Source organism: Durio zibethinus, chromosome 21, assembly GCF_047325235.1.
Source record: "Durio zibethinus cultivar Kanyao isolate XHJ-2024 chromosome 21, ASM4732523v1, whole genome shotgun sequence".
Lineage (NCBI taxonomy): Eukaryota > Viridiplantae > Streptophyta > Magnoliopsida > Malvales > Malvaceae > Durio > Durio zibethinus.
Window position 1 is genome coordinate 9,461,967 of NC_143182.1, and position 11,157 is coordinate 9,473,123.

Genomic DNA, 11,157 nt, shown 5'->3' on the forward strand with positions numbered 1-11,157 from the left:
GATTCTAGAAATGACGGCGTGGGATGAGAAAACAAGCCTAGCCACAGAGCCAGATAGAGGGGATTGTGAAGGAAAAGATATTTTTACGAAAAGAAAAGTGTAAAATTAAAAATCCACCCTCAGAAATTGATCAAATTCCCAAGCCCCGAATTAGAAAAAAAGATGATAAAACCCAAAACCCTACTGGCAGTTTCTAAAATCTTTGGCACTCTCTCATCTCTTAGCCCAACCCTCCCTATTTCTTGTTTCTTTTTCTTCTTCACTTCATATCTCTCTCTCTCTCGTTTCCTACAAACTAGTAAGTATTTCCTTCTTCTTCTTCTTCTTCTTCTTCTTCTTCTCTCACGCACATAACGGCCGCTTTATGCATGTAATTGTATTTTATTATTATCTGCAATCCTACGGGTTAACCCATTTGGGCTTTTGCACTTCACTGTTTTCTCTTTTATATGTGACTCTTTGAGAGGAATTCAAATCATGGGGAGTTTCTTTGTTCTGAACAAGAAACGGGAAGCAAATTTGCTTCCAGGGAAATGGGTGCTTTTTTTTCCTCATTTAATTGGCGATGATAATGATATCTGTTAACAATCTTCCATTTGTTCTTTTACATGATTTTTTTATGATGATTGTACTCAGTAGTAGTTACCTGCCACGGCTGTTGGAATCCTTTAATTCTTTTGGGTGGGTAGAGGGGGTAATTTAGTCTGTCTTTTTCTGTTGTTGAATGGTTGTTCTCTGTTTGGAATTCGCAGTATGTTTAATATGGCTCGAGTTTCCTGCTTTTCTGAATTTGAATTAAGTTAGAGTAATCGATTTGAAGGCTACGAGAACGTGCTGGAAATGAAGAGGAAATCTTCACTTCAACTTCAAGCTCTTGAGAGTTTCTATGAAGGTTTGTGTGTGTGGCTCTGGATACTTTCTCTTTTAGTATTAAAAATTACAAAAAAAAAAGAAGACCTGCTGCGTTCATAGCGGTATTGTTTAGTTAAAATTTCCAATTAATTTTTAAGATTATTTCTTAAAATATATTGAATTTAACCTAAAACCTCCTTCCGGAGTGCGTGCCAGACATGGCTTTAATAGTTAGAGATTTTCTTCCATGAATCCGGCTGACTGGTTTGGGTACTGCATGACCCTATATTGCTATTTCTTATTTCTTTTATCATGTGAAGCAGATGTAAAATATCCTACGCAGAGGGAGATGGAAGGCTATGCTGCAGCTTTAGGATTAACTTTGAAGCAGGTCAAGGGATGGTTTGTTGAGAAGAGGAGAAGGGATAAAAGGGATAATGGAATTATAATACCTATCCATTCTATGGAAAAACTCCCTGCTCCTAAAGAAAGGAATGCTGCAGGCATTTCTGCTGTTAGAAAGAATCCTAAAGGACGGGATCTTTTGGTTCATAATAGGTCAAACAGTGGTGCTGTATTATATTCAAGATATAAAAGCATATTCAGTGAAAACAGGTTTGGCAAGAAAAAGAAGAAAATACTTCTTCCTCAGGATTTGTTATCTCCACAGTACATTCTAAAGAAGGTATTTCGCAAGGATGGTCCTCCACTTGGTGTGGAATTTGACTCTCTTCCTTCTCGGTCTTTTTTCCACTGCAAAGGTATACTATTAGAAGCCCGTAGCCTTGTTGCTTTAGTGGATATATGATGCTATTTAATGATGGTTGTTATTCTTTTGATCCCTTAATTTTGTGGTTTTGCTGCGGATCAAAATTATGCTGGAAACCTCATTTTTTTTCTGGTGCTCATCAATTGAGCTTGGTCAAGGTTGCTATTTTCCTAAGATGTAAAGAAGTAATTTTCCTTGTTAAATGTTGTACCATTTAACAGGTGAAATACAGCTTTAACTAGTGAATATTTGAATTTTTACTTGTTCTCATTGTTTCTGTTTTAATCTTAATCTACATATCTCAGACTTGTGAGTAAGTGTCAGGCATGGGTTTTTGTCCAACATGGGTGCATTGAAATTTTTTAAAGCTTTTCCCTATTTGGAAGGTCAAAATTGCATACACATGTCCACATCAATAAGATGTTTGATAAGTGTCTGACAAGGGTACTTGACGAAGACCGAAGGGTTGGAATAACATAGCTTGTTATTGTTTGATTTATTCTTTGATTTTACCTTTTTGAGCATTCTTTGTTGTTCAGACTGTATTTGATGCAAATAAACTTACTCATACTTTTACTATATTTTGGTTCTAAAGATTCTCATCCTGCTGATCAAGATTGCCAAAGAGGAGCAACCAAAAGGAGAAAGGTATCGAGAATGTTTTCAAGATGTTCATCTTCAGTTGCTAACTCCTGTTTCCTTACTTCTTTTACTTTTGCTTCTTGTTTTTAAGGTTTCTGAGTTTACCACCATAGACTATCAGAACAACAGTAACGAAAGTGCCCCAATGAAGAAACATGGTATTGGAAAAGGTTTGATGACAGTTTGGAGGGTTGTGAACCCTGAGGGTGGAAATATTCCTACTGGTGTTGATTTTTCTAATCATGAAATTGTTCCTCAAACATCTAGTCCTACAGTGCAAAAGCAACCACCTCGGAACAAAAGACGGCAGCCATTAGTATCTCTAATGGTTAGTTATTAGTTTTTTCTCTCACAAGATTTTGTGTTGACTTTCTTTTTTAATCTTCCTAGAAAACCTTTTGTTTTAGTTTTTTTAATCTTCCCTGAAAACCCAGGGTTCTGCTTGATGGTTGATCATTTCCTAGATTTATCTTAATGGTTTTATGTAGAAAAGTGCTGACTGTAACTTGCCATTCCAGAAACAGAGAAGCTTGAAAAAGAAGTTACAGGAAAAGAGGAAGCCCTCCATTAAAAGGAGAGAGGTACTTATGGTCTTTTCTACCACATTTTTGTGTTTTAATCTTAAATGCTTTATAACTACTGTATTTATGTTCACTTGCTTGTTTTATGCCAGGTGCAATCTAACAAAGATGACAATCACAGGCAACCACACAAAGAAAAATGTGACCTTGCTTTGGAAGGAAGTATATCTAATGAACTTCTTGATCAACTTGCGATGCTAGTTGATGATGAAGAGTTGGAGTTGAGGGAGTTACAAGCCGGACCAAATCCATTAACATGCACAGATCATCTTGGTACTAATGGAGTGCTTGGTTGCTCCCTTTGCAAAGGTTGGCTTAGTAGTTCATGTTATATATTTAAGAATACTTGAGCAAGTTTTTCCATCTTATTTGTAAAATTTATATCATTTGCATATGTAAGGTATTTCTCTGGAGTTCTAAATGGAATTTGTTTATGGTTTCCCAGATTTGCTGGCTAAGTTTCCACCAAACTCGGTTAAGATGAAGCAACCATTTAGTATGCAACCCTGGGATTCATCTCCAGAAACTGTCAAAAAACTGTTTAAGGTGTCTTTAATGCCTAAAGTTTGTTCATGTTGTTCTTCATTCAGTTTTTTGGCAAAAGCCAATTTATCATGCATGAAATATGCGCTACATCTTCTTTTTTTCTTGTGTTCCTATCCTCTAAAACATTCTTGATATTACTTTTCTGAAAGAATTTTTACTCTTAAAGAGTGCTTCTGGTGGCCGCTGTCTTGCTTCTTATGTGGAATTTAGTGGTGGCAGCATGTTATGAATCATCTGTTCTTCTATTTCTCTTAATTGTCTTGCTTAAGTGTTGTTTGAATTTCTTTTGCAGGTTTTCCATTTCCTGTATACCTATTCAGTAACACTTGACATATGCTCGTTTGCACTTGATGAGTTTGCTCAAGCATTTCATGATAAGGTTATCTCTCATCTTTATTTTACCATATACTTCATCAAATCTTTAACTTGGCCTCTTTTTTTGTCCTTCTAAACATGTATATACATTACAGGATTCCTTGCTACTTGGGAAAATTCACGTTTCCCTTCTCAAGCTTCTTTTGTGTGATATTGAAGCAGAGCTGAGTGCTTCACTTTTACCTCATTTTAGCTTGTCTTGCAAGTTTCTTGCTCTTCTTCACTCGGTGAGTAATAACCATGCAGGTTTACATAAATGCATGTTTGCATATGTGTTTGTGAGCTTGCAAGTGTTGTTCTGTGTAGGATGTCCTCCTTTTCTGATTTGTTTTAATTATGTGCCAGATGATTGAGGTGGTCTTGCTGGTTGCTGGGGTATGAATAGGATAAACAAACCTTCTTGGACATGATTTTAGATTTTGCTGGCCCATTGATATATATAATATTGTTTATAGTGCTTTTGAAAGATGTTCCACAGTGGTTACTCCCCCCCCCCCCCCCCCCCCTACCAAGAAATAAGGCTATATTCAATGCTTATTTGACAAGAAAATCAATCCATCCAAAATGAATAACTCGTCAGACAAAATCCATTGTTTAAAGAAGTTTGTTGCTTGATTTACATTTCACTTAAATAAGACATTCTGTCATTGATCAAGAATGATATGACAATAAGTTAACCTATTGTATTTTTTTTTTTTTTTTGAGTGGACAAGCCCTTGCTTTTATTTCTTTGTTTATTAAGGCTGTTGGTCATGTTGCACATGATAATATATTAAAAACAACACGTATTCACTGACTTAGCTGGGCCTGATACCCTCGTCTTGTTTCCTCCTGTGTGTTGACTGAAAGCATAACATAGCTTAAATGAAGCCTCAAACCAGAGCCTGGGTATGTTTAAGTGGATATGATATGTGTTAGCAAAGTACATACATATGCCAAAAAAAAAAAAAAGAATAACAAAGGAAGATGCATGTGTCAGTCGCGGAACACATTTATATTGAAATGCTTCCTATAATCATATATGCATGCATCACGTAACTCTTTGTAAAGCTTTATTTTGACAGTTGATAACCTTTCCAAAAAAATCCTAGGATGTTGAGCTATTGAATTGTCGTAGGGTTTTGGGACCTCTATGCCCTTGCTAAAAATAGGGATATGATTGTTTTCCTTTAAATTATCAGGTAGAGAACCAGGAATTTTTGGTCAAGTTCTGGAAGACATCATTAAACCCTCTGACATGGACAGAAATACTGCGTCAAGTTTTAGTTGCAGCTGGCTTTGGTTCAAAACAGGGTCTTTTGCGCAGGGAAGCTCTTAGCAAGGTATGAGTTCATTATTTTTCAGTATTAAATGGCTAGTCTCAGATTCAAACTTCTTTAAAGTTCCTCTGCTGACCCCAAAGATCTTTGGATATATGTGAAATATGTCATTTTAAATTTAATCTTCTTTCCTATAATACAGGAAATGAGCCTCATGGCAAGGTATGGCCTAAGCCATGGTAGTTTAAAGGGTGAGCTGTTTAAAATTTTGTCAGAAAGAGGAAATAATGGGCTAACAGTTTCGGATTTGGCATTATCTTTGCCGGTAAGACAAGGATCTATAATTTTTTTTTTTTTGAAAAAAAAAATGAAAAATTTCTGTTGCAGTAGGCAACTAAGTTGAAATATTGTTGTCATTGTTATGACCATGTTTCAGTGATCGAAATTTTGTTTTTCTTTTGAAGGTTACTGAATTGAATCTCACTAGCACGACTGAGGAACTCAATGAATTAATATGTTCAACTCTTTCAAGTGATATTACTTTATTTGAAAAGATTTCACCAACTGCGTATCGTCTGCGCACTAGTTCTGTTGCAAAGGACCGCTACGAATGTCATTCTGATACTGAGGATTCTGGAAGTGTTGATGATGACTCTGATAACAGCAGTGGGAGTAGCAGCAGTGATAATTCTGAGTGTGACTCGGGAAATTACTATCAAAGGAAACTCAAACATAAAAACCATCATAAAAGTAAAAATAACATGTTGACAGTCTACACTGAAATTGATGAAAGCCATCCGGGAGAGGTGTGGTTGCTAGGACTTATGGATGGTGAATATTCAGACTTGAGCATTGTAGAGAAGTTGAATGCATTAGTGGCTTTGATCGATCTTCTTAGCGCTGGTTCCAGCATCAGAATGGAGGTAATCCATGTTTCATCTGGCCAAGTTGACTCCCCCCCATCCCCCCTTCACCTCCTCACCCCCTTAAAATTGAAAGAAACATAAAAGGAAAGAAAGATTGGAAAAGCTCCCCTTATACTCTCTTGCTCCGTATGTTGCATTCATGGGCACTCATTTTCTAAAATGGATCTTTTTTTTTTCTTTTTTCTTGAGGACCCGTAATCTGTAGGATGATTATTTTGGATAAGTGAAACTTTTATATCAAATGCAAGCTACTGACTGCTTTTTTTACTTCCTAGTATTTAGAGGGTTGTAAGTATTTATGCAAATAAAATATTATTGACAAAATCTTTTATATTGTAATCTTCGTCTTGCCATTTTCCATATCATTCTTGCCCAACTGTTTCATTTTCTGCTATGAAGTTATGAATTTTCAGTATGTCCTCACCTGATAGTCTCTCATTTTAGTCATTATTTCAATTTTTTAGAATCCTGGTAAAGCCATCGCTGAGTGTGGTCCCAACATCCCTCACTATGGTTCTGGAGCAAAAATTAAGAGATCATCATCAAGCAGACAGAAATTTCCTAGGCCGTCTTGGGTCTATGGTGGACAAAAGAATGGTGCACAAGAAGCACATGCATCATTAGACTCTCAGCCAGTTGATTCATCATCAATTTCAAAGTTTTTTGGAAAAGGGAAATGTTCTAGCAGTGGAAAGGATGCAAAAGAAACTGAAGTTGGAGTTGATATACACCCGATGCAATCTGTATTTTTGGGCTCTGATCGTAGGTATAATAGTTATTGGCTTTTCTTGGGCCCTTGTAATGCATATGACCCTGGACATAGGAGGATTTATTTTGAGTCTTCTGAAGATGGTCATTGGGAAGTTATTGACACTGAAGAGGTACCCTGTCAGCTTTTGTCATAATGCATGGCCCTTTCTTCATTTGTTATACTGTCAGTTAAAATTTGTTTTCTCATTTTTTTTGAGAATATGTCTTCTCATTACAAAGTGAGGATTTACTCTTTTTTCTTTAAAGTTTATAATTAAGCTGAAAGAGAATTTGGAGTTCTTTTCTGTCTCATATGATAAAGTGATTTTTCTTTGTTACTGACTTTGAACTGTTATTTTTTGTTTGTCCCTTATTCGTGGTGCAGGCATTGCGGGCCTTGTTGGCAGTTTTGGATGACAGGGGTAAACGTGAAGCTTTTCTTATTGAATCCTTAGAGAAGCGGGAAGCTTCACTGTGTCAAGAAATGTCAAGTAGACATTTATATGATGCAGGAATCAGGCGCATGCCATCTGATTCATCTGAGATGTATGTAGTCAGAGAAGACAGTTCATCTCCTGTTTCTGATGTTGACAACCTAAGCTTGACAGTGGCCGTGAATGAATCTTTGACCTCATGTGGTGCTATAGTTCTTGAAGCTGGGAAGAAGGGAGAAGAACAAAACCGAAAGTGGAAACGTCTTCAAGAATTTGATGTGTGGATATGGGATTGCTTTTACATGAACCTTAATGCTGTAAAACACAGCAAACGTTCTTATCTTGATTCGCTTACCCGATGTGAGAGTTGTCATGATTTGTACTGGAGAGATGAGAAGCATTGTAGGATTTGCCATACTACATTTGAGCTTGATTTTGATCTAGAAGAAAGGTATGCCATTCACGTGGCTACATGCAGAGAGAAAGGAGACAATAGTACATTTCCAAAGTTCAAAGTCCTACCATCACAGTTGCAATCACTGAAAGCTGCAGTCCATGCAATTGAGGTGCACTATCTTTTTTTATTGGTTTTTGTCTTGCTACCTTACTTTTTCTGTATAAAACTATATTGTTTATTAAATTGTCATTTGTATATAAAACATAGGGACATGCCTAGATTCAATACATCCCTACTAGATGACATGGTATGTATAAGCACGTTCATTTTTCTTTTACTATCAACTTCTTTTTCCTCCCCCCACCCTGGCATTTTTTTTTTTCTCTTTTTTCCTTTAATCTGCCTACACTTGCTCATATTAATGATAAGCAGTGATGCTAGTTGTGCACCTAGGCACTAAGGTGTGGTGATTCTTGATCTTTGGAACACATTAAGCTGTGTATGAGAATAACCTGTTTAATGTTTATTAACAAATTATATATTTTAAGCATATTAGATACAATACACAGAATTTTCTTTTTCTTTTAGTGCAATATTGTGTGTGTGTCAATTAGAAATTACCACCTTAATCCTTCTGACTTGGGCAAGTGCTTCTTTCATGTATTGTGCCTTGAGCAATATAGGGGTCCTAGCTTCTAAAGTGGGTCTTGCAGCTTTGACAACAGCAATTATAAATAATTCTTTCCTAAATTTATTTTTTCACATTTGTTTCATTTGTCATGATTTAAAATAATTTACTCAGTTTTAATTTCAAGACTAAAATTTGCCTACAAAAGCTTATGGCTAACTTTGTTGATTACATGCTCTTCATGAAAAGTGAAATGCCTGGCTTCATGAGAAGTCCGTTGCATCTTTTCTTTCTTTAGCAGTCTCATGTGAAGCTTCGGTAGTATATTTATAATTCATTTATATATGTAAATAGTTCAGGAAAAGAACTTTACGTGATTCTTTATTTAATGATTATGTCAATTTCTTATCCTTTTATGCAGTCAGTTATGCCTGAAGATGCTTTAATAGGTGCTTGGACAAAGTCTGCTCACAGGTTGTGGGTCAAACGGCTACGACGGACATCATCTTTATCTGAGCTTTTGCAGGTATTTTTTTAAAAATCTTTCTATGTAATTCCATACTGAAGAGTGTTCTTGAAGTAATATGATAATTTTTGTACTGAGGCTAATTGTAAATTATTTTCATATTGGGATTGGACATTTCAAATATGTTTGCAGGTTGTTGCTGATTTTGTTGCTGCAATTAATGAGAATTGGTTGAATCAATGCCATATTGAACAAGGGGGTTGTACTGCTATTGAAGAAATCATAGCATTCTTTCCAACCATGCCGCAAACATCATCTGCAGTTGCACTCTGGTTGGTGAAGTTGGATGAATTTATTGCTCCATATTTGAAGAAGGTTCATTCTGAAAAGGAATTGGAAAATGAGACCAGATGTTCAGGTACATTCCTTCTTTATCTACAAATTTTCTTTACATGTGTGGTGTTCAAGTCATCAAAGTTGGCATCTTGTTTCTTTCTATTCACTGTATGGATTTATTTTGGTTACCATATATTACTTAATTGGTTTTTTGGTTATAGTGAGGATCCTTGCTGGCAGATATGACAGATTATTTATTGTTGTTATGAAACTATTTTGTTCTATGAAGACTCATTTATGATATGTAGAATGTGATCTTTATACATTTTAATTTCTTAAATAAGAGCAGTTGATGTTGAAGTTAAAAAATGAGAAAAACACATGGGATCTTTTTTTATACTAGTTCACGGTGATGGCAATTTCTTAGTAAGCAGATAAAATATCTAATGGTTAAGGTTTTAGCTTTGATGATGTTTCAGGGATCAACCTTGAAGGTTGGTTCTAGTTGCTAGTTAGTTCTCCTGGAAAATTTTCCAGGCAGGACAATGTTCCTGTGTTTTTGCTTTATCTTAACATAACAGGATACTAGTGCAAATCAAATTGGCACACTTGAAACTTATTGTGAATTTTTTTTTCTTGACGATGTATTGAAAAAGATAAGAAATTTGGTAAAATTTGTTTGTTCTCAAATGTTATTTCATGGTGACCCTCTGTTTGTGCCTTTCCCATTCTTCACAAGTGATGACAGCTGCCCTGCTATTATCAATTTTGCATCTTACAGCCAATTTTCAGGACAGCATGGCTTGGAGTGGAACTGAGGCTGCTTATTTGAACTATGCATCAAAATCTTTTTAGTTGCTCATCATTTTGGCAATATTAGAGGCATTGAGGCAACCTACCTGGATGACTAGATAGATCATATATCTTGTTAATTCTGACCTAAACAAAGTTGTGAAGTTAATTGTTATGGCAATTATCATCTTTGAAATATGTGGGAAGGATTTAGAGAAATAAAGTTTAGATCAAAAGGAAGGGAAATTATTCACCATTTGAGCTTTGCATCATTTTTTTTACAGTTGTCCTTTTAGGTTAGTGGAAAAAAGCAATTGTGCATTTTTAAGGGAAATAAAAAAGGAACGTGCATGGACATAGAGAAGTTTTGTGATTTCAATTGCTTGTACATGCCCTTTCATACCAGATTCTTTTGCAGATTAGCAATTGTTCTGTGTTCCTGTGACTTAGATGATCTGTTGCTTTTGATTCAGTAATTAATGTGGGTGTTTTCATTTCAGGTAGAAGAGCTCCAAAAGAATAAATCCAGCATTCTTCAGGGATTATGCAGATGTGAAGCGCATTTGCTTATACAAGGCATTTCACTTTCGTCTTCTGTCTTCGAATGCTCATCCTAATGCCTAACAACAAATTACTGAACCTGCAACAGCTTATCATTTTGACTATTCATCATTGGAGTATCATCTGAATGCATTGAAGTTTGATTTCAAAGGATGAAAGCAGAAAACGTATGAGTTTGTACAGAGCAGAGTTTTGACTAAACTTTCATTTTTGAATGTTTACTCGGGCAATCTGGGGCTATTTAGATGATGTACAGTGTTAGATACATACATATTCAGGAAAATCAAGTTTCTTTTTTTGGTACAAAACTGTTACCATGGTCATGGTCCCCAACTCAGTTGAATGATTACCACCTCTGTTTCTTCATTGTAGAAAAAAGAATGTTGCAGTTCCTTGTCTAAAGAGTAATCTCATTTCATTGATGTATACAGCAAACTCGTCATTTTAAGTTGGCAATGGGGGAATAAAATGTTGCCAGCGTTTGCTGTGCAGGAGATACTCTAAGCATCTTTTTAATATTTTATGATCTGTCAAAGGTTCTCAATGATTCCAGTTGTCATTTTGGCTTTTGTGTTTGGCAACAGTCTTGTAATCTTCTCTTTTGACAGAGTGGTTCTGCCAAGCCGTATGCCTTTTTATTTCACTATTCTCTAGTGAAACATTTGCGACTGCTCAAGCTTACCAAATGTACTACAAGTATCAATTAGTTTCAGATTTCAACGAGTTTAAATTTTTAGGGATAAAGCATGGTCGATCAAGTAAATTCTTCGGTTAACAGTTGTGTAATCTATAAATAATTAACATATAATTTGTTGATAAAATATTAAAATTTTAATTTTAGTA

At 35.6% G+C, this 11,157-nt stretch overlaps 1 protein-coding gene across 6 annotated transcripts; it reads left to right on the forward strand.

Annotated features, from left to right (window-relative positions):
• The first annotated feature begins 60 nt into the window (after positions 1-60).
• On the forward strand, positions 61-10,861 carry LOC111305507 (homeobox-DDT domain protein RLT3-like). Of its 6 annotated transcripts, none has more exons than XM_022903113.2 (18): positions 61-298; positions 821-892; positions 1,176-1,613; positions 2,217-2,269; positions 2,355-2,591; positions 2,782-2,844; positions 2,937-3,153; positions 3,290-3,390; positions 3,683-3,769; positions 3,861-3,992; positions 4,947-5,087; positions 5,227-5,349; positions 5,489-5,947; positions 6,415-6,831; positions 7,086-7,700; positions 8,581-8,685; positions 8,818-9,043; positions 10,254-10,861. In XM_022903113.2, the coding sequence occupies exons 1-18, from the start codon at positions 163-165 to the stop codon at positions 10,274-10,276; spliced, it is 3,645 nt and encodes a 1,214-aa protein (XP_022758848.2). In that variant the 5' UTR covers positions 61-162; the 3' UTR covers positions 10,277-10,861. The 6 variants fall into 6 exon arrangements, with proteins under 6 accessions (XP_022758848.2, XP_089606298.1, XP_022758849.2 ...); XM_089750172.1 differs by having other exon boundaries at positions 62-298; positions 753-892; XM_022903112.2 differs by having other exon boundaries at positions 103-298; positions 2,752-2,844.
• The last annotated feature ends 296 nt before the right edge of the window (positions 10,862-11,157 follow it).

Coding starts and splice junctions, on each gene's coding strand:
- LOC111305507 (XM_022903112.2), top strand. CDS start 163: ATGATAAAACCCAAAACCCTACTGGCAGTTTCTAAAATCTTTGGCACT. Junction 3,391..3,682: donor CTGTCAAAAAACTGTTTAAG/GTGTCTTTAATG, acceptor TTTCTTTTGCAG/GTTTTCCATTTCCTGTATAC. Junction 9,044..10,253: donor AAATGAGACCAGATGTTCAG/GTACATTCCTTC, acceptor TTTTCATTTCAG/GTAGAAGAGCTCCAAAAGAA.